General features: G+C 44.4%; 1 protein-coding gene across 9 annotated transcripts in view; it reads right to left on the bottom strand.

The window, feature by feature from the left end:
- LOC114868482 (neurobeachin-like) overlaps nucleotides 1-23,235 on the bottom strand; it is a 147,527-nt gene that overhangs the window by 58,512 nt on the left and 65,780 nt on the right. For all 9 annotated transcript variants that reach the window (XM_055514232.1, XM_055514233.1, XM_029172109.3 and 6 more), the window contains 7 exons: nucleotides 23,057-23,180; nucleotides 21,412-21,539; nucleotides 18,188-18,249; nucleotides 14,656-14,720; nucleotides 13,053-13,161; nucleotides 10,879-11,045; nucleotides 2,778-2,902 (listed from right to left, as the gene is read on the bottom strand). In XM_055514232.1, the coding sequence (XP_055370207.1) occupies nucleotides 2,778-2,902; nucleotides 10,879-11,045; nucleotides 13,053-13,161; nucleotides 14,656-14,720; nucleotides 18,188-18,249; nucleotides 21,412-21,539; nucleotides 23,057-23,180 (780 nt within the window). The remainder of the gene's footprint in view (nucleotides 1-2,777; nucleotides 2,903-10,878; nucleotides 11,046-13,052; nucleotides 13,162-14,655; nucleotides 14,721-18,187; nucleotides 18,250-21,411; nucleotides 21,540-23,056; nucleotides 23,181-23,235) is intronic.

Here is a 23,235-nt window from a genome sequence, read left to right as displayed (position 1 = left end):
CTTCCATTTCATGCTTGCCCAATTCCAATCACCTAACAATATACTCTGATACTGAGCCGTGGCTGGCTGTAACAGGCCAGGTTATTACAGGCCGAGGGCAGAGACAGAATGTGCTGGCTAAGCTGTCAACGGTGCTAATAGACAACGACGCAGAGTTTAACCTCCTATCACATATGTCCATGAGCGCACACACTCCGACGCACACACAGACGCTAACCTTGCCCAAAAGTCCTTACAAATGTGCCACGGGTGAACCGCACGCGTCAGCTGCAAAAAGTTTGGACATCCGCACGCAGCCGGAGAAGAAGAATTTAAATTGTTCTCAGAGGACGAGCTATGGTGTGTGTTCTACTCGGCACGTGATGATTCTGAGGACGGCGTCGAGTTTTTTCACTGAAATTTTAAGAGGTCACAGTTTACCACGGGGGGTTGAAAAGTATTGCCACTGGCATCTCTGGTCTAAAAATATTAATATCTGCTTTCAAAAGTCATAAGTGGTCAAATGATCCCCGTTGAAAAGCAACACAACAAATATATAAATAAAATACAAATTCTGAAGCGCTATACAAGAGAAAACACTGCAGATTACAAGGCTCTCAGACGCTGTCGAAAATAACGCAGGCCACTCACTCAGCGGAAAAAAAAAAAAAAAATCATACTCACTTTGATTTTCCCCAAGTGAGCTCGAAAGACTGACGTTTACTGTGAACACAACAGTGTAAGTCTGCCCTCTTCAAACTCAAGATGGTGCCTGAGCGTATATTGTCATATCCTGCTGTCAAACCAGAAACTGTGTATTCAATTTGGACAAGCGACTGGTTATTCAATAGTCCCAGATTTTAAAGCTTTAATAATGACTCTCAAGGGCCAACTCAAACACGCCTCTTTGTTTTTCCACTCTGGTGCCTCATGCAGCCAGAAACCCACTAAAGAGTTCTGTGGAGTTGCTGTCAAATCCCAGAAACAGCGTCTGGATGTTGGTACTAATGGATATCCAACCTCTGGGCCTCTGCAGCAGGGTTATCTTCTGGAGACAGGTCCTTGCTTTAATAACATGCTAATTAAAAGTGAATATTCATAAAACAACACAGACTGTCAGGGTACATTTAAAACAAAAACTGCCAACTGTCACTGCCAGCGAAATGCGCTGAAGCTCCGAAGAGAACAAAAGCGCCGTCTCATTTAAACTCCAAACTAAACCTGGGCTCCGCTGTGCAACCACATCAAAGCCCGCTGGAAAAAGCCTGCAAGTGCAGCTCACCTCTCTAGGACAGCGAGAGGGCTATCTGACCGCAGGCGATCCCTTTCACTTGACAAGTTTATACATTATTCTGCTCATTAAAACCACAGCATGCCAGCATGACTTCAACATATCCTCCGTCAAGTAGACTGAGGTTCGTCTGTCAAACACCAGACAAAAAAAGATCGCTCACAAATGTATCTCAGCAATTTGACGGACTAAACAGCACAGTATGCGTTTTAGCTACTGTCTCTCCAGGTTCAGGACTGTGTGACGCTAGTGTTTTGTGTTATTCACAATCAGAAACACATTCACACGATTCAGCTAGTCTGAAAAATAACATGATTTAATATGATACTATATTTTTAAATGAATCTTTATTTTAAAAAAGTTTTAAAATACTTAAACACACGTATTTTAATATAATAAAAACATAAATGTAAAAGTAAATGAATGTGGTAAACACGTACAGTCCTCAAAAATGTGCACAGAAAAAAAAACAAGTTTGCTTTTTGTTTGTGCTGAAACATGAATCAAAAGCAAAGTGGCTTAAATTCTTTGCTGGTGATACTTTTTATTTATTTATTTTTTTTATTTCATATCTTGATAAAAAAAAGTATGTAAATGGTAACATTAATTTACCTCAGGTCTTTCCACAACCAAATGAACAATTCACCAAAAGCCCACAAAATTATCCCAAGGATAAAAATACTAGAAGTCTCAGAAATCTAAAGCAGAAGGTGTTATTGCATGTGTGTCGCATAAAGGGACCACCTGCAGCTGAGGCAGCAGCTGGCACGTGTTTATCTGCAGCGCTGCTATGATCTTCATACAGCAGCCGTGGCAGAGCCGTCCTCAACCCAGTCAACAATCAGCTTCAGTATCACACACGAGGTCAGGGAACACTGTGGTTATTATGCCTGTTTTGCTGTAACTCTACATTTGTTTTAAAAGGTTTTCCAGACTCTACAGTAAATGCGCTGAGTGTTTTGGATTTCCTATGAAGTTAAAAGGAGTTTAATCCACTTATTTCTCAATCAATACACTCTCCCTGTGCATTTGCTCACTTATTCAATTTCACACAAAAGGCCGGGGCGAGAGGTGCGACGCCGAGCTGCTCTCCTTTAAAAGCCAGCATTGCATGACATAAGGCAAAACTGACACGAGCTGCTGGGCAGAACTACAAGACTTCCCAGGTCAATGAGGAAAGTTTTGGGTAGAAAAGAGGGGAAGGAGGGAGACGTCTAATTTGTTCTTAAGTATGTGTTGTGATGGAAATAAAAAGTGCAATAAAATGGATGTGTCATGTTCAATTCCTAGAACCCATAAATATGGTGGCTATAAAACTTGACTTCACCAAAGCAATATGCTAAACACTGCGGACAAGACCGAGCTAAACCTTAGCGCCACTTTAACAATGAATGCTTTTATGGCAGCAGTGATATTCTACACTTAATATGTGGTCAGCGTGTCCCTGAAGTTCCAGCTCCCTCAGTTGGTTAAACAATTATAATTATATACTGTAGCATAAACTCACCATACTCTTGTAGTGACTTGCATGTGACGCTGAGGTGGGTGGAGCCAAACGCGTTTCTGATGAACCTCCGCCTCCGTCGCAGGTCATCTTCCCAGTAGTCGAGACGCCAGAAGTCGTGCAGATGACTGTGAAGGACACGAGACAGGCGGGTCACATAGAGCACGACCAGCCCTGTGATGGTCCGATTACAGCAGCCACTTCTATAACGAGGAGCCAAATCGGGGCACAGATAGCAGATTTATTAGGCTGACGGGTGGCACTATTGTTAGTCATGCTAAAGCCCATAGCATCAGAACAGCAGGGAGCAGCAGCAACCACTGCTCACATAAATCACCGGCACTCCCATTAACAAATACAGCATCAAATTACCAGTATAAATGGTGCAGCTTGCCTCCTTCTTTACAATGTTTTTTAACAAGTCTTGTAAATCAAAGGTAGAAACCTCAACGCAGACAGCGTGGGGTTTAATGATCGGGGTCTTGGGGCGGTTGAAGCATGAGCCTATAAAACATGCCCCCTCCCCTGCATATGTGGAGTCATGATTAAAATAATGTGCTGAAATATTCATTGAAATGATTCCCAGAGCCCTGGAGCAACCCGACAGAAAATTGCATTTTTATTCATTATTAATAACGCCGAATTACGGTCGTAAAAAAAAAAAAAAAGAATGAGAAAAAGAAGAAAACAGTTCCAGCATGTGGTAACCATCTTTGTAAATCATTATTCCTACATAAGTGAGGACCTGGGATAATTTTATTGCTCGCAGCTAATGCAAACCATTAAGCACCGGGACTAGCATTAGGTTACTAAGTGCTGCTTGTTCCAACCGTGCACTAGCTGGAGCTCGAAGCCTTTGTTTCCTGCAGAAAAGAATGCAGCGAATGTTCGTTTTTAACAGAGAAAGCACAAAAGAGAGATTTTAAAAGGTCAATGCTACAATATCACATTTACAGTAGCTGGTGCACATGAGCTGGTACGAGGTTCATTTCTATTTTAATTCTGTGTCAAATGCAAGTAAAAGTTCTTAAAAATACACAAAAAATTAAATCTCCCCATTTAGACATGCTTTTTATCATTCAGACGTGGAGACCAGTACTGTTGTCTTTACCTCCACATTTAAAAGAGAAAAACACTACAAGAAGCCGTCTAATGCTCCAGATCAGGTACCGTGTCCAAAGCCAAGTAGAAATATTTAAGTGCATGCAGGATACAGCAAGATCTTGGCAGACGCGTCTGATTCATTGTACGGTTTCTGCCCCAGTCCCCACCAAAGTATTGAAGCAGTCTAAACAGATTAAAGTGTTACACAGGATCACATCACAACGCACAGCCTCCTTGCTCCGTGAATATAATATCTACAAATGTCAGAAATCAAGGGGCTCAGGAGACTTAACCGGGCTCTGACAGCAACAAGAGCTCAGCTTCAGTTAAGTATCAATCAAAAATGTGTGTGTGTGTGTGTGTGTGTGTGTGTGTGTGTGTGTGTGTGTGAGAGCATAACTGAGAGCATGTTGTAAGCACAGAGTATCAGGAGTGTCTATGCAAAGCGGGGCTGAACGCCTTGAGCTTGTCCCCTGTCAATCTCTCCTTCAAAGCTTAACTGGGGAGAAGAGAGATGTCAGTAGGCGGAAAGAAGAATCCCACGTAAATGATATTGTAAACGCAAGATTACACAGTGCGAAAAATGGAAATCCACTGTAGGCAACTGGGCGATTATGACTGAAGATTATGTCCCTAATTCTTAGTGCAAACAGACAGCAGATGCCTGGCGGGGATAAAGCCGGCACTTTGAAGATTCCCCTATAACTGTATTAAGTGGATTTGCAGTATTTAATTTGGTCTACTTTAGGATTCTTATATTAGCACAACTTTAGTTTAGCTCCAATTTCTTTCATTTCTTGTTAACAGCATATAAATGCACAACAAAGACTTGGGTTACAGGACCCGCTCGCTAGGGTTTATCCTCCCCGGGTTTGGTCCAAGGCAGATGGTTCCAGTTTGAACGTGATATTCTGCTGTTTAAATAGGCCCGCTCTGTGATATTCTAGACCATGTGGTCTGTAGCAGACCGGATGTGGACCGTGCCAAAGTGCCGTTCTGGAGAACCCGCGGGCTCTGAGGGTGGTCTCAGACGTGCGCAGGGGGACCGCGCTCCTGGTGACGAGCTACAGCTGGGAGCCACACAGAGCTGCGAGGTGGCACCGCACGGAGAGGGGCCGGGGACGGCGGGAACCAGCCAGAGATCTGAAGCTTCCACAAAAGCAGCTTGGTTTTGTCATCCTGACAAACCCAGCAGTAAAATCCTACTTGGCCAGTACATTCGCGTATTTTTGCCAATTGAATACACTGCAATGGCGAAACAACTGAGCCCACGTTTCAGTGCAGCTGCAGACGATAAATCTTCAGTACAGGTGATAAAACGCCAATCCTGTCACAGAGTCATTAATAGAAGGCTCACTGTCTGTGTCACACAACAACAAATTGTTCATCCAGCGGCATACTTTATTAAGCAATGTTGAATCAAGGCCTCCTTATTTTCCACATCTAACGTGGCTGCCTTCATGACAATCGTAAAAAATGGCTGCAAGCCGGCCTCCGAGAAACCAGCCAAATTTATTAGTCCCGTCGCCCATCAATCACACAAATGGATTTCAAACCGCATTTTAAAAGCTCATTTTCCAGCACTGATAACCTGCAGGAAACAGGAGCACCATTATTTACGGACGCTCCCAGACATGCTAAGTGCAGGGAGATAATTGTGCAGGCGGACTAGCGCGCGTAGAAATGGGCGTTTAAAGATCTGCTCCTCAAGGAGCCCGTGCTGAAGTTTTCAAGGTGCCAGATGCAACGCCCCAGTCCGACGGGAGTGGGCTTTGTTTGTACAAGGAAATGGAAGGCTGACAGGCGTAATTCAAAATAAGCTGAGGAAAAAAGGGAAGAGGAATGATAACAGTTGTATGGGAAACACCATTCTGGAAAGGTCTGACAGCTGACAAGAGCTCATATTGGATTAGAGGGTGATATATCTTAGTGCTACTGTTGTATTACGACTCCAGGGTGGCCATTTTGGTTCACTTCTATTCCATCTGATCATTTTTGCATTTCAGCCGCTGCGAGTAAAACCTGCAAATGCTGTGACCTGCTTAAAAACATCCTGTGAAAGTGAGTCTCATGCATCGCCGCCGAACGTGTAGCTCTGCTGCTTTTTCACAGCAGCATACATGAGGGATTACTCACTGAAACGTATAGCGAGCTGGGCCTCAGACAGACGAGTGTCTCATGGTTAAAGATTCCCCCTTTCTTGTACCATTTGTGTGAGACGGTCCAGAGGAAGAACAGGGACATGCTGATTCAATAAAACACCATTATCCTCCTTTAAAAGCTTCCATTGGTGACATGAGTCGAGGGTAATTATAATAAATACCAGTAATCAGTGACAATTCTATTCAAAGGCGAAGTCGCTGGCTTCTATCTCACACACACACACACACACACACACACACACACACACACACACACACACACACACACACACACACACACACACACACACACACACACACACACACACACACACACACACACAGTTTGGGTGAAACTTTGAGGACAAGCACTCTTTTCTTTCATTTTCCCGCTCTTGACTATAAGTTACATAGACCATGTGGAGCTTGTTTGCAATGCAACTGTTGCCTCCACAAAATAAAAAACAGATAACAATAAAAACGGACTATTTAAACTGTTACTATATTTAAACTAATGCTTACTTCTAGAATGCAAGATCTGCTCTAAAAAGATGGGCCCGTAGTCACAAAAGCCATCAGGAAACCGGCACACACGAAAAAACTAAATACAAAACCATGCGAGAATATTGTCTTTCAACCCGAGCATTTTTCTGGTGAGCATTAAACCGCTGCATACTTCTACACGCTGCTCTATGTGCATCAAAAAGCACTGACTGTCAACCATATGGTGACGAGCATTTCTCTGCTCGCTGCTTTCAAAGTAACCTATAAACTAAGCAAAAAAAAAATACACAGTAATTTCCTCTATAAAAACACATCAAGTTTGATCATGCATCTGTTGGATGCCAAGTGTTAAATGACTGTATGGCTAACATCATGATTATATTATTGCAAGGGGCTGCAAATGGTACACGAGACTTTCATCTCTTTAATTTCACAATTTTCTATCACCACTGCACTCAACACTGTTGCAGACATGAGGATTCCGAGCTAGGATCCAAGTTATTGGATATGACTTTTTCTTTTGTAGATTGAGAGATAGAGAATACACACGCAGAGCAGTGGGTATTGGACGGAGACGAAAGGGAATCAACACAGCGGCAGCAGCATTAACTCCAGGTCATCTGGCGTAATGAAGACAGACGCACGCGATGGGACGAGGGATGAGGAGGCACACTGTACCGCGGGTGAACTCCCCCGATCGCCAGCGCCGCGGATCCACATCTTTCATCGGAAATGAGGCACGGGCAGGCGATGCCCGGCTCACTTTCAGCACCAGATGAAATTGATGATTGCGTGAATGGGCCTTTTTCCAGAGATAATTAGCGCAGTGTGCAAGGTTAATAGTGCCCCGGGGGAATATAGGCTGGCGTAGGTCAAGAACAGATTCATGGAGAGAGGATATCGGCTTGCAAGAACGGAGAGGCACGATGTTTAAATAAGGTCTCATTAAATAAACAACAACAAAACAGTCACTTCCTGCACGGGACTGATTTCTCTCAGTAGAATGTGCTATGATACCTAGATGTACATTAATATTACATGGATGTCTAGCATAAACTGTAATATTCCAGTATTATTCAAACATACACATTACGCTATTGCTGTGTTAACGCTCACATAAAAACAAAGGAAATGCACTTATTGGACAATTCCATGATCTACTCTCTCCTGGAGCAGAGACTGCAGCGCCTCCTTGGACACCGAAGGCCCTCCGAAGGCAGCCGACCCTCCTTGAGCCAGTGGATTTCTATTAGAATTGATATCCCTTTTAGGCGAGGCCTAATACTCCAGGCACATCGCGAGCAAAAAGGCTCATTCCATCACAAAGTTATTATCCACGGCCAGGGCGTTTCCATTCATCACGTGTGAGCGATGAAACTCAGCGTTAGTCAAGGGAAACGGCTGTTTCACCGCCTTGCCACAGATCAATATGTGCAGCCATTCTCCCTTCTCTCTTCTGCTACAAAAAAGTAATTATACAGAAGAAATGTTGACAATCAATAAACTAGTCAGGTGAGGTTAAGGTCGGCCGTGGGGGCCGGCGAGGGCGCCGCTGATGCTGCGGAGGGGAACGCAGGCCTGCGAGTGGGAACAAAGGGATGTTTGTCCCACTTTTTGTTAGTCCGGTTGTGTCAAAACAATTAGTAGCTGAGGTGTGATAGCAGACGATGCTGGGTCTGTTTATCACCTGCACACTGATAAAATAATACCGGTTTAATAATAAACCCACTACTGGGTGTCATAAACCTGCCACTGCTATTGTCTTAGGATACCGATTTTGGTGAAGTGGAATAAACTCTTGAGCGGCGGCTTGTAGAGAGGCTGCAGAATGGGAGCGTCACCATCTCTCGGCCCCGGAGCTGCCAAAATGGCGGACATTACATTTCAATGAATTCATCAGCCTCGCCTTGACATCTACTTTCACTTCAGACGAGTCTGAACTTTATAATCCACTGGCAGGGTTCAGAGGTCAACAGCAGAGGGGACGAGAGGGCAGAGAATATCACTCTCTGCCTGGAAAAAACTCTGACATCCAATTTTCAACTTGATTTATCAGTGTGAGGCTAAAATTGATAGCGTGTCATTACTGGGCAGCGAGCTGTCCTGGAGAGATGTATCAAAGGCTCCTCATTTTGATTTAGCACAGCGGATCAATACAACCCTATACTGTTTCAATTTGAGGAGTATTGATTTTCCTATGCTGACTCTATACAGGGGGACATTCATCATCAAGCAAGCATACAGAGGGATCCAACAGGCCACCGTAGGCTCTGATCTGCTTATTCTTTGCTCAGATCACACGACTGCAGAGCAGCTGCTTTCCAGCCTCGCACACATTATTTCCCTGTCGCGAGCTGTTGGTAAATGTTCTGCAACACACCGTCGCCCACAAAGAGAACAAGAGCTCAGAATGGAGCGATAAAGTGTGTCAGAGACACATAACCTGCAGATGTCAGTGATGGAGAAAACAACCAGCAGAGAAGTCAACCTGCTAAAATAAAAAATGTAAAAACACTACTTTAAATTAGTTTCTCCTCTCCTGCCTGACTAAGAATTATTTCATTTACAATATATTTCACAAATGATAAATATGCGTTGGCATTTCTGTGAAAAACTGAGGAGTAAAAAGGCAAAGCAATTTCTGAGCATGGGGGTGAAAACAAACATTAACAACTAAAGTATCTCTCATTCCACACACACGCGCAAACACACACACGCGCAAACACACGTACACACACACACACGCGCAAACACACACACACACACACACACACACACATAACAGACACACATAACAGACACACACACACACACACACACACACACACACACACACACACACACACACACACACACACACACACACACACACACACACACACACACACACACACACACACACACACACACACACAGCCACCTCAAAATGCTTGAGGGCTTTATATTTTACAAGAGCAGCATAAATGGGAAAGTTAATGTAGCATTGAATAAGACTAAGCTGCTGAACTGCAACACTGCCTAGAGCTTGGGAGCATATTGCATCATTTTTCTTCACCAGCAGGTTACCATTAAATTTGAATTTGTTGGAAGTTTTTGTGGTATCATTTACAATGCACCCACGCTCAATAACCTTTTGTTTCAATGCAAATGCTTTGCCTCAGAGAGAGGCTCCATAAATATTTGAACAAGAGCCCAGAATTCAATCCAGTAGATTTTGTCATAGGCTGCAAAGGTTCAGTTCGTTTTATGAAAACCTGAATAACAAATGACGGTTCTGGTCCCTTAAAGCCTCCATAGACAATGATTGTGAATATTACCAATAAGCATTCCTTGATTATTATCAAATATATAAATTCTCAACACAGAGCTTTTATGAATCTGTACAAATACAAACTGCATGTAGCTGTTTACGACATCTGCTCCCTTCAGTGGAAACTCTCACACTGCTCCAAGTTAAGCACATAAAATCTGGTGAAATTACACAAGCTAGAATATTTTTCTTGACAAATATATGCAACAAATCTACTTTCAAACATGGCTGAACATCTGCATTGTATTTTCAGAATGTAATAATAAAACCAAAGCTACTGTTTCAGCAAAGAGGCTGAATTTGTTTTGGCAAATCAGCAGTGGTTTGAACAAAAGTGGGCGACTCAAAGCTCACAGTGCAATTAGCCAAAGTATGCGGGTTAATGTCTGGGTGAACATTTTAGTCTTCTCCTCTAGATCGGAGTCCTTTATTGGCCTGCAGGAATTCCCCCAGAATCTTTAACGGACCACAATTATTCTCCAAACAAACTGCACTGCAGCTTCACCTGCAAGTAGCAACGAAGGGTTCAGCTGTTAATCAATCACAAAACATAAACAGAGCTGTTTGTCTAATCTAACAAGCTCTTGATCCTTCCACTCCGCTCCATATTTGTGGAACCATGTGGATGAAGGCGAGAGATGGGAGGCCGAGCAGGAGAGCCGGCGGTTATTTTAACAGGGCCCATGGGGAAGTCTGCAACTACCACCAGGTGTTGGGCTGTGTTACTGAGAGGGTCAATGAATGCCTGGACAACAGTGCAGGAACAGCCCAGCCCCCTCTCCCACCTCGCTATGTCGGACAACTGGCCAATCAGCTGTCCCCAGGGGATTAAGCCACTCTACACTGTAATTGCGTTTGCTGACCCGATTGCTGACCCTATCGGATCCTGGGAAAATGGCATTAACTGGTGGTCCTATCCCATCCCTGCAGACCTTTGTGAACAGGTAATGTTCATCTGCTGGCTTGGCCCTGACATTGAGCAGCTACGGTTCATATTATAGACTTAACAAGGCCGACGCCGGTGTTGACTCGCTGCTTACAGTACCTCTGGGCCAGCGTCCCCCAGGCTCCGTGCTTGTTGGTGAGGATGTTGACGATTTTCTGCTTTAGCTGGTTGGCCGTCACATGGTCTCTGTGTTTAGCAGCACTGATCAGGTGGTCACACATCTTCTCTTCTTCCTTTCTGTCAGCGGCATATTGGGCACAGTTGGACTAATGACATTGAGGGGGAAAAAACACAACATTGTGAACCCCACTAAATATTAACGGCTTTACAATATGTTTTGCCAGAAATTAAATTTGACAACGCACTAATAGCATTTCAGATAGTTTTACTTGAATAAAAGCAGAATAATATATACTCTCTAATGGAGCATTTGTCACACTGAAGAATGTTATGGCTTCATTCAACACACTTGAGTGCATAAAGATATTAGTGGACAGCTGAGAGATATATTTCAGCTCCCTTAGAGGACTGTAGTTAATCATAGTGAGCATGTGAAGGCAGTCCATTCCCTAACTGTGGACAGATGAGGCTCCCTGCTAAGACTCTGTGGATGGTGCTATTAAAAGACAAAGAAAATGCTCTAATAGATCCACAGAGAATAAAGCATTACGGGTTTACAAAGCTACACTGGCATCACATCCAGCAGGAACTGGCATTATTTGTTTAGAACTAAAAATCAGGGACTAGGTTTGCAAACTTGCAAGATGCTGAATGACTGAGTTGGTACCTACATATACAAAATGAATATCAAGGAACATCTTGCTACATACAGTATGGGTTGGTGTAAAAAATGTAAATTTTGTAAAATTTAAATATGCAACCAGCTTAAAAGATATTGCTATTATAGCACTTGAATATTTAGGAATATATAAACACCAGAATATGAGTAATGATTAAAAATAACCCTAATCTTAATTTTAAAAAAATTAGGCCAATTATTTTGTTTTTAATCATCTTCCAGAAGTCAATGCAAGTCTCCCAAGGCTCCAAGTGGCTAAAAGTATCTAGAAGATCACATCTGACTCCATCGTCTGAAACAAGATTGTCTCACTGCGCCGTCCTGGGGGAACTCTTGCTAATATTCAAAATCTAATTTGCTAACAGAAGCTGGAAGTTAATTGAATTTCCTGCTTCAAATTTGAATTCTGTCAGATATTATACTTCAACATATTCTTCATAAGGCAGATAACTCAATCTCAGCTTGTCACCTCGCATTACCACGTGATGCTATGACAAATATCAAACGTTATTTATCACTTTAAAGTATATGACGCTTCGCCCTGACACCAACTTAATTGTAAAACTGTCTTATCTGCGTCGTGAATCTTCAATCTTGGAGAGTGGGTAATAAAGTAACGTCAGAGCCAGATGAAAAGTGTAGGCTGTCGAGAGTTGGCAGACTGAACGGATGGGGGCAGGTACACTTCCCCCTTCCCCTGACACTGCATATATAGACGTCTATTCCAGTTTATCTAGCAGGTCAAGGATCCTCAAGAACTGTATATCAGGCTGCTGTTTGAGGGTGGCTGCTTCTCCCAGATAAGAAACTCATCACTGCTCACATGTACAAGCTACTAACAGAGGTGGAGGAAATGTGTGCGTGCACGTGTGCGTCTGCATATGTTTTACTGCTCTTCTTATTATACACAGAGTGCATGTATTTATATCAATGTTCTGCAGATGTTGATCTTATGACTTTCAACAGCTAAAAACCATTCATCTTACAGTACGATGCCAACACCATCTGTGTAATTGACTTCATGTTTTTACACTTTTTGTATTCTATTCTATGCAAGCATCAGTTTAGGCTTACCGCTTATCACCGTCCTTTAATTAATATTCACAAATGGCCTAATATTGGAGTGGTTGAATTTGCTTGGGTTACTGTAAACGCAGACTCAGGAGGTTATGCCCCCGACTGGTCGGTAAAGTCTCATCCAAACCCCAAATTAATACTGTTGGTGTGTCCCTTTGCTACCAGTAATTAAATTTCTTAATCAAAAGTGTGAAGAGTTAATCCTCACGAGCACGCTGAGGGATATGATTACAGAGCATATGAATGGCTGTTTCAAACTGACGGGATTTGTTTAGGGTTTGTTAGAAAACTGACAAATTGCGCTATTAGAAGATTCTAATCAGACACTATAACGATTCTCATTTGATTTTGTAGAACAGTTCTTCAGTAGCTTTTGTCGGGAAAACATCGGTTATACCTCAAACTCTGCGTGTTTGTGCACGTCCTCCGCTCTCTGTCTGTTTAGGATGAATTCAGCTTCGTTGGCGACCCGCACTATGTGGTCCTTCATGGCGTGGCAGAGCAGCCTGTAACAAAGCACAGGAAGTCCAACGCAAGAACCCACATATATACAGTAAAATCAAGCCATACATGTATTGATCGACAGAGAGGAGCAGCTGTGGTTCCTGTGGAGGTTAAAGTAAATACAGTCTGACGGGTTTGTGTCTGACGGGTAAACGTCATCCTCTGTCAGTGTTTTGTCACCCTTTGTAGCATTGAGGAGGAAATGGAGCATCATTAGACCACTGAAGCCTGCTTGGCACCTTCCCAATTGACTGAGCACCGCTTCCCACTGGCCAGAACATCAACCCAGCCCTTACACCGCTGAGTCTGGTCATGGACAACAACTCAGGTCCACGGCTAAACTCAAGTATCTTTAATAATTGAACACACCCATGCCACTGTGTGTACATTACATGCTATTTTACACACCATTAGGCCAGCTTCCTTTTAATTGAAGCAGCCACGGTTCCTCTCCAGTGCTCGATACAGATTGTAATTTCCCTCCTGTCCCAAAGAGAGGCAGTAATCCAGAGGCTGCATTCATCAGCTGTTACTGCCTCTTTAACTGTTGACAAGCTCTCATTAATAGACAGACGTTCACTGTTCACAGAAAGAGGCTGACAACGCCGAGCTTTGGTTTGAAACCAAGAATAGATGAGAAGGCAAGATGACAAATGGTATTTGGAGATAGAAAATAAAAATATGCAGGTTCCTTGTTGCGCTTTGTTGTAGATGTTCATACAGAGGAAACACTAATCAATACAAGTATTTACACTTAGAATGGATTTGATATAAATGTGCTTTCATGAGCTAGCACACAGAAGCCATTAACAGTATCAAAATAACATGTGCTGGTAATTTAAAGACATAGTTTGGGTCCCTACAAGACTTGGAGGTTATCACAGCTATTCTAAAACTAGCTAAAGGCAAACACTGATCTCTGCTTGCTCTGTAGCAGATACAGGCGACAGTTCGTGTCAGCCACGCCTTGTAAACTCCTGCTACCTCCAGCTCGGTCTCGCTAAGCAGAGCAGGTGTGCGGAGGCTCGAGAGAGACTGGGAAATGATCTATCTGTCAGCAGCACCCTGGACAGCGCCGTGTGGCCCTACTGACTGAAGCTCTTTGTTCCGGGGCCAGTGGGGGACTCGGAGGCCTGGCTAGGCTGAGGCAGGAGCCTGGGCACAAAGAATGCCCGGCCAGATGGGTCAGCAGATGGGCAAGGAGGCTGAGCCGTCCCTGATCTGCTCAATGGAAAACCCTGAGTCTGACCACACCCAAAGCCGAGAAGAGGGAGGGAGGCCGAATGAGATGAGAGAGTGTACACAGTAAAAGAGACACACACATAAAGAAGGCTGCACAGTGTTGATGTTCTTACTTTATCTGGTCACCACAACCTTATTTACCTTTAACCTCAACAGAAAAGCCCACAGGGTCAAGAGGTTGAGAACTTATCCACAACCTGACGTTTAGTCTGTAACCCGTTTTAACTTTCTATTACAGTGTCCAGATACATTACCTTCCTTCGTTGATCAGCTCAATGAAGGCCAGGCCAGCGTTCTTCTGAATGGAGTTCTGCCACTCCTAAAGAAAAGGTCACAGTCTGTTAGTCAAGAAGCTGTACTCAGGTTTTTGTTTGTAAAAAGTAGAAAAAAAACTTAATCCCTTTATTGGTATTAAAAAAGATCAAAACTATAGTTTGTTAGAATGACTAGTCTTCCCCAAAACATCAGAGTAAAGCTAACTCTAATCAGAAAAAGACTTTCTCACAGCTTTGCAAAGCAAACCACAAGTTCTAATGGCACAGCATCAAAAGACCCTTTTGATGCAAAGATGCACGACAGGAATCACATTTCACCATCCATATTGCATATTTCAACTGTAATTTAGATTACGTTTGATGGCTTGTAATTTAAGTAGGTAGAGAAAGCATTAAGTTCATATATCCTTTGAGGAAAAAAAAGTGACGAAGGCTATAAAAAGCTGAAATTCTGCACCACATGTGTGACCATCCTTTTCCTCCTCTGTGAAAAGATCTGTAAACACAGGAGAGATGTAATTGTGGGATGAAACTGTATCCTCTCACTTAAATACAGCCATTTCCTCCGTCCCGTACAGTGACAGATTAGTGAGTAGGCTCAGTGAGGCCTGCAGTGTGCGCCTGGAAGGGATCCGAGCCCTGGGTCAGAGTGCCAGCACTTGCTGTCTCACAACATGCTCTGGAAATGATTAAAAAGCCGTTTGAGAGCGTGCCTTTCACTGTGGGAAACCCAGCTCTCCTGTACCCTCGGCGAGGTGCAAATGGAAGCGAAAACAGAGGAGCCCTCAGTTGAGGAGCAGAGGGAAAAACAGCGAGAGACTGAGGCCGCTGACGTACATACAGTACAGCTCAGGGCTTTTCACATACATTAGCAGCCTCCGAATGTGCCGCTGCATTTAGAATTCGCAGTCACTTGATATTATTTTTATTTTCCATACAAAGGCTTCACAGTATAGAATCTGTAGCTGTCCAAGCAGAACCCGGGCTCCGCACACCTTCCATGCCCACAGCATTTGTTGTGTGTAACACCAGAATAACTGACACTGACATTATTATGTATGTGCATGTGTTGTTGTACACAAGTTGTCTTGCCTGACACATACCGGTTCACGCAACAGCACACAGCCTGACCCCACGATGCGTTGAGCCAGGGAGACGGTGCTGACAAACTGCTGAGCATCTGGCCTCCAAATGTTCGCAGTGACCCCCTTCTGCTGCTGCAGTATCTGTCTGGAATAAGCTGTTTTTGATTTGGACAGGGATCGTGTACTGCAGACTTCTGAGGTTCCACTTGCTCCGCGCTCACGTGACAAAAATAAATACGGAAGACGCGACACTTGGGCGATGCCAGCGAAGGCAGCGGGTCGGGGGGGGGTGTAGGTACTAGTCAAATTTGCCATCGCGCCTGACGTACGTTTGTTGACAGCTGAGATAGCACTTCAGAGGCCTTCTGTTTTTTCTATTTTTTTTTTCTTTCTGGTGAACAGAGCTCCCGAAGGAGGCTGCCTTTGATTGCAAAGATTTAAAAAGTTCCCTGCTGCCTTTTTGAAGGGAATTATGCCTGACATGCACCTTCTCAAAAAGGGATGCGATCCTTGATGTGACTGCGGACCAGAACCAGAGTGCAGCACCTCCGGCGGTGCCGCTCTTCAGTAGCCGGAGCATTAGAAGCTCATCCACCGGAGACAAACTTGTCCGGCAGCAAACAGACGCTGTTGCTGTGTCTGTTTCCAGTGGCCTGACAAATCTAACAGTCACTCGTGTTTGATCGACCTGATAACATACAGCAACATTTACGGTTGCCAGCTGTGATGCATTTGGTGTTCAGCTGCTATAAAACTGTCATTTAGCGTGCGCTCTTTCTTACTGCGAAACAACAAATGTGAAGAATATCCACTCGAAGCAGAAAAACTCACCACCTTTTTGTGGAGCAGCTTTCTGGCCTTGAGAAGACTTTCTCTCCTCCTACTTTCATCTTTGTGAAATTCAGCAGGGCACTAAGTATTTGTGGTGTTTCAATCCAACCTGTCAGTGTGCGGGAGCCTTTGCTTTTATCTGCTCTTCTTTGCTCTGTTACAGTCTCCACATCTGGAGGCCTTCAATCACTAAATCTCTGTGGCTCCACTCTAGACCCCCCCACACCCCCCCGTATGTTTAAGCTGTTACAAGAAACAGAGCTGCTTGACCTTTTCATTCAGCTGCCCGAGCCTGAGGAGCGACATACAGTCTCTGCAGCCGCGGCCATCCACACCATGATTGCCGTGATTAGTATGCATAAATAAGAGAAGGTGGATCATTAGCACTAATTTATTCATAAAACTGACAGGTCACAAAACAGAGACGGACTAGAGGTCAGCTAAGTGCCCTCCCTGCTGTCTTAAAACATTAATGCTGAAATATGTGAGCGATACCTTGAAGTTGGCATTTTTTAATGATGTCAGTCGGAGCTCACGTTGCACGAGGAGACTGTGCTCCTTAACAACACACACACACACAAAGAATGTGTTCAAACTATTCTAAACAGTATTTTGCTGTTTCCAAATCAAACAGCATATGTTTATGGTATGGCTTTTAAATCACATTACCTATGAACATAACTGCATTTACTACTACTCATCTCATTTGTAGGACACTGAATTGTGTAGTCCAGTTTCAAGGCTTGTAGGATGTGATCAATATCTCAGCCTGGGTTTCATCCCTGGAGCCCCTAATGCCAGGAACCTCTGGAGCCACAGTAATGCTATCTGTGCAAAGGGGGGATGGACCCAGACCCCTAACAGCAGGCTGACGCTCATCTGCAATAAATCCTGGAGCTGGAAAGAGGAACTTCCCACAGATACTCCACCGGCAGTAAAGGCAGGGCAAAAAGAAGGCTGTCAAAAGCCTTCAAAAGAGCAACAATAACTCAATGCTGGCTGCGTCATTTATGTACGGAAAAGCCCCTGAATGATAGCCTCCATATAGCAGAGGCTGAGCTCCCTGCTGAACGGGGCTTTGGACTGCAGACACCACAGAGCGCACAGTGACAATCCACCTTCTCAAGGCGCTGTCCCTGCAGTCTGGATCCACAGAGAGGCACCAAGTAATGGCTTCCTTATGGCTTCTCGCCGCAAGACTGATGGGCTGACAGAAGGTATGTTAAATATCTCCTGTTCTTACTGCTACATCGGGGCTTTGACCTTCTTTAAAACAAGGGCTTAACAAGAGATTCCGAGGGTCAGCTCAGAGGTGATCAGTCACTAGCAGCGTTGAATGAGGTGGGGCTCGTTTTCTGAAGGGGGACTGAGGAGGCTCCAGGGTGTAGTGAGAAAGTCAGCGGACACCCAGAGGCCTGTATGACGGCGCGTGTTGTCATTTCATGGGTTTTTCTTCATTTATATTGAGGAGAGATCGGTCAGATCACCGCGTGCTGATGGAAGCATAGCTGAGAACGCATGCAAGCATAAAGAGGAACAGAAGGAGGCAACACCTAGAGAATGAGACAACGAGGCTGGGAGGGAAAAAAGCTCACCTGAGAACAGAGCAGCATGACAAGCTCCACCACCGAGGTGCTGGACTTCATACACACTAGACCTGTGGAGACGAAACGGATTATTGTGTAAGTGCATTAAACACAAAACATCTGTGGTACAGCAGTTATCTTATTATTTATATGGTTATACTGCAGCATTTGGAGATAACAAATTCTGGGTAAAATACAGCAATTATATACTACAGCGTACAGCACCTGCACCAAACCCGAAGAGCTGTACACAAAGGCAAAAACACAGCGTCGCGGAACGAACACAGACATTCACAGCCTCTTCCCTCATCTCCGTTCTGCGGGCTGTGAGTCGCACACGCAGACAACTCTCTAATGAAACAAGGGCAGGTGTGAAAGGCTCATTTGCAGAAACAATGGCTGCAACCGGTGCCGTGTGCTGCACCTCCAGCTCCTTCTGCTGCACTTGGCGAGAACCATTAAAAGGTGCAGTCATTAAGGAAGGAGGGAACGACGGCAACTCTAGCACTCATTAAGAGCAGAACTCTGCTGCCGCAGTTACTGTTGTCTGGTGGGTGACGGGCTGTCAAACCAGGGCGAAAACAAAAGGTCCTTCATCTAAGATTTCTGGTAACATACTTACAGGTAGAAAACTGTATAGTGCAGCATGCACAACTTAAAGTACTTGCATCTTCCAGTAAATATTGTATTTATTTCATTTTTTAGTATCAATCAATACCTAAAACATTTCTAAAGGAAACAAAAGGCTGCAAATTAAAGCAGAACCTGAAACATTTCCAATACTGGACGGATCTTGTGGCTGACGCTTCACCCACCAGCTCTATTCATGAACGGAGACAGTCCGAGGAAGCGTACTGTAAATTCTGAGAGAGAATGTGACCCGTCTCTTGTTCACAAAGTGCCGTGGCCGACCTCTTGTTATAGCAGTGACATGCCGAGCCATAAGTCAGTCCAGTGTGACACAGGAGTCAGGTGGCCGGCTGACCCTGGCCTTGTGCTGGTAGACAAACTAAATGCATTCTATTTAAACACAGCCTGCCAGTCCCTTTCCTGTAAACAGGCCAGGGTTAAGGCAAGGGTGAATGTGGCATTGTGGGGCGATGTGCCGGCAGGCTGGGCCACTCAAGGGACAGCAAGAAGCAGGCGGCAGACATCACAACAGCAGCAGTGTTCACACACAGGCCTAACCCGCCAACTCCAAGTGTAAAGCTCAGGGTGCACTCCACATAATGGCCGTAGTGACCAAATGTCTGCAGGGGGATGAAGGAATAGGGTGAGGCAAAGGGGCACACGGGGCACAAGGGGGCTTGACCTCCAGCAATCGAAGGCGTGATGGATGGCTGGTAATTACTGGTAAATGGAGCGCCTTTGCACTACAACACAGTATTTCAAGTGGGAGCCTGGGAAGGACGAGGACGGAAAGGAGAGCTAGAGGGAGAAACAGGAAAATCAGCTTAGCCAAACACAGCTGCAGCTGCGACGGCGATGTTAAGGATTGGAAGTCTAAGTGCTGAATCTGAGTGTTTGTGTGTGTCTAATAAATGTGGGAGGACCTTTCAGACGTGTCTGGAGTAGAATGCCGAGGCCCGAGCTGTCTCTCTGCAGCCTTGTTTGTGGGGTTACACTCTCAGCTCAGCACCGGTTTGTCAGCTTGGTCAGTCTGCTGACAGACTTTGAGTGAAAGGCTAACAGACATATTCACACTTGTCAAGGACATGCTACCTGATTCTGCACTGTGTTTCCCCCTGAGCTGCAGTGAGTGGCCACATGGTGCAACCATTTCCCGATTTGCATACAGTACACACATGTAATGTTTGTGTCAAGTAGAGAGGAAAGAAAGGAAAGGTTGTCTAAAATAGGAAGACAAATTAAGTCAAATGAGCTTTTAACGTAAACTCCACCACTTTACAGCTGTTTTTACGAGCGTAGTTATAATCGATGAGTTCAGTCTCATGTGAGGACTCAGCAGCCTGCAGATACAGTAGCCAGGCCGACCGCTCGTTCCAACAAAGCTTTGGGTCTTGTTGTTCTTCTATACTTTGTTTTCTAATTTGCAGAGATGCATTTTAGTGACAGTATTTTGACCTAATTGTTTAATCTTACAAATGTGATCTTGCTCGTTTACACCAAGCAGCTTTTAAACAAAAGCAGACTAATACTTCAATGTTAACTATAATATTAGATTTAAAGAAAAAACATAATATAGACAATGAAAAAAAGATTTTTTAAAGGTGACTGGTAACAGTTACTTAAATAGGCAAACATCTTCTAGCAAGTACGCTTTGTACAGGAAAGTGGACAGATGTCAGGAAGCTTCCTTCAGGAAGAGCTTTAATAAAGCCACAGGAGTCCATTCTTTCAACGTGCTGTCATCCTCTGCATAATCCTATGAAACTATATTGGTTTAGCTTACAGACAGAAGCAGACGCTGGCAGTGAAGAGGGGCATAGATATCATTTAGGTTTCTGCAAACGGCAAGTCAGGAGACTGGCCCCGCATTGTGCAGCACAGACGAATGCCTGCAGACACATGGTCACAGTCACACATGCATGTGTGCTTATGAACACAGGCCAGCGCCATCCAGAAATAGAACGGTGGTGCACACACACGCAGGCAGCGTCCCTGAGGTTAGGCCCAAGTGAGAGGCTGCCAACCTGAAGCCCGAGGAAGGCACTGGGAGGCTTCACACAACCATCAGGAAATGGGACTGGACAGCCAGAGAGGAGCAGCACAGGGATCACACTGCAAACACTGTGTACACCTCAACCGGTCGGAAAGAAACTCATGACAACGTAACAAGCAACGTAAGCTTGCATGTGTTTTACAGTGCGTGGACAGCAGAAAAGGGCTACTTTCAGTTGCTGTCGTCTTTATTGCAGTTCAAAACCCAGTTCTCACACGTGCATTATGAAGTGAAAAGAATCCCATTGGAACGAAAACCACATTAAAATGGGTTCAGTTGGAAATTCAGTATTAGTTGGGAGAAACATTAACAAAATGATAATGATGTTCAAGAATCATTTGAGAATGACATTTGTTTTGATGTTTAAAAATGACACATCTACAATTAATTCTCAAAACTTAGGGTGAGATAAACACACACACACACACACGGGACTCAGCTTGTATGCAAAACAGACAGATGAACAGTAGAGAAAGATCGCTCTGACGCAATCATTGGATAAATACAATAACAAGACCATGAATCTGACTGTCTTATACAGCTTCTGTACCTTCTATCAGCAACTCTTGACCGTGGCTGCCCAGCAGGGTGCGTGACAGGAAAGGTGCAAAGTCTACAAAGATCTCTCTCAGCAGGGGTGCCACCTTCTCCAAGGCCCTCTCCAGCTTTGTAGTGATGCTGTCAGACAAAACAAAGTCACGGAAATATAGCAGGCATCTCAATGAGAGCAACAGCGAACCGCAGTGAGAGCCTCACAGCTAACACGAGCGACCTTGGAGCCAGGCTGTCCTGGTGGTTGCAAAGAGGAGCTAACACATTTCAGGATGCGAAGCGAGCCAGGCGCCCGTGACAGTATGGTTGCTATCGCTGAAGATGTCAATAGGAATTTTTTTTTTTTATCGCCAAACACCACGTGAACACAGTTTTTCAATTCAGAGGATTCTTCAGCAGGATCATTCTTTGTTGTGACATGTTACCAGACTTACACATGGGATCAGAGTTGTTCACACTGCAGAGGGAAGTTCCTTATCTTCCACAGTCACTACATGCTGTTGGCTGACATTATCTAAGTATATCTGAGAAGCCGTGAGCCGGAGACTGTACGCGAGTAGAGATGCGACGCAAGCTGGAACACATCTCTGTGCTCCTGTGCTTCACACACACAGACACTGGGCAACTGAGGAGAACTGGAGATTCTTTTCCTGGCTACGATGAGCAGAAAGCAGCAGGATAGTAAAAAAAAACAGGGAGCGACAAAAGGGAGACATGATAGGAAAGGTTTGGTTTTGTACGGGTGTAATCTGCCTTCAAGGCCCTGGGAAAACACAGAAGAGGGATGACAGGCTAGCGTACAGGCAGTGTGTGGAGGATGTATGTGTCCAACAAAAAGGTGCCTAAGACACTGGCCTGCAGCTCTGAAGGTTCCTTGAATCGTGTCAAGGAGCGAAAAGATTTGAGCTCAGGGGGTGTCACTCTACAAAATACTTCAGCTCACAAAACGCAATGAAACCGAAAGAACAAATGTTTCCTTCATGTTATTTAGTTGTTCTCATGAGCTATTCATGCAACTATAATTCAAAATATATGGATTTCAAGCTGGAACTGTTTATAGTCTTTGCGTCGACTGGAGCAGAGGCGTTTCTTCATAATCTAAATACAAGTTAGACATGGGCAGGCTCTGAAGCGAGATAGCACCATCATTGACTTCACAGTTACGCTAAGTGATGTCGGTTACTGCTGCCATGGCAACAGAATCTCCATTCCTCCTGCAGCACACACCAAGGCAGAGAGACAGAGGGAGAGAGACACCCCAGAGAAAGACCTGGGCTCTCAGCAGTCAGTGTGAGAGCAGGACTAAACATGTCTGTCACAAACTATTAGAGCAGGTGAGGACGACGAGTCAAGGTCACAACAAGATGCACACACCAATGTACAAATGTATACAGAATGAGTTCACACAGCGTTCACATGAAACATCTCTGCTGTGTTTGTGGTGTTGACTATCTAGCAAAAATGTGTTAATCAAACCAACTGTTCACTGATAATTATTGGGCTCTGCTCATCCTCAATTGGATCATATCAGGTAAAATCAATCAGTGACTTTAAAGGAACAAAACAACTTGCACGTTTCGCACAAACAGACTAAAGTGACGGTACTGACACGTGAATTGTGAGCAAGCGTTGGCTTACTGTACCTCATGTTCTCTACTGTGTCCTCAGGCATGGGGGCCACCGTCTGAACCGCAGGAAGGTTCTTACTGGTGGCACCGTTGACGAAGCTGGAGGAGGATGACGCACAGGGGGCAGCATCAGTGGGCCCTGCAGACGAGACACCAGAGGGATCAATGTTTGGCTAAATAATAACCACATGCAT

This window comes from Betta splendens, chromosome 13 (assembly GCF_900634795.4).
Source record: "Betta splendens chromosome 13, fBetSpl5.4, whole genome shotgun sequence".
Lineage (NCBI taxonomy): Eukaryota > Metazoa > Chordata > Actinopteri > Anabantiformes > Osphronemidae > Betta > Betta splendens.
This window is presented reverse-complemented; position numbering and strand designations above follow the sequence as displayed.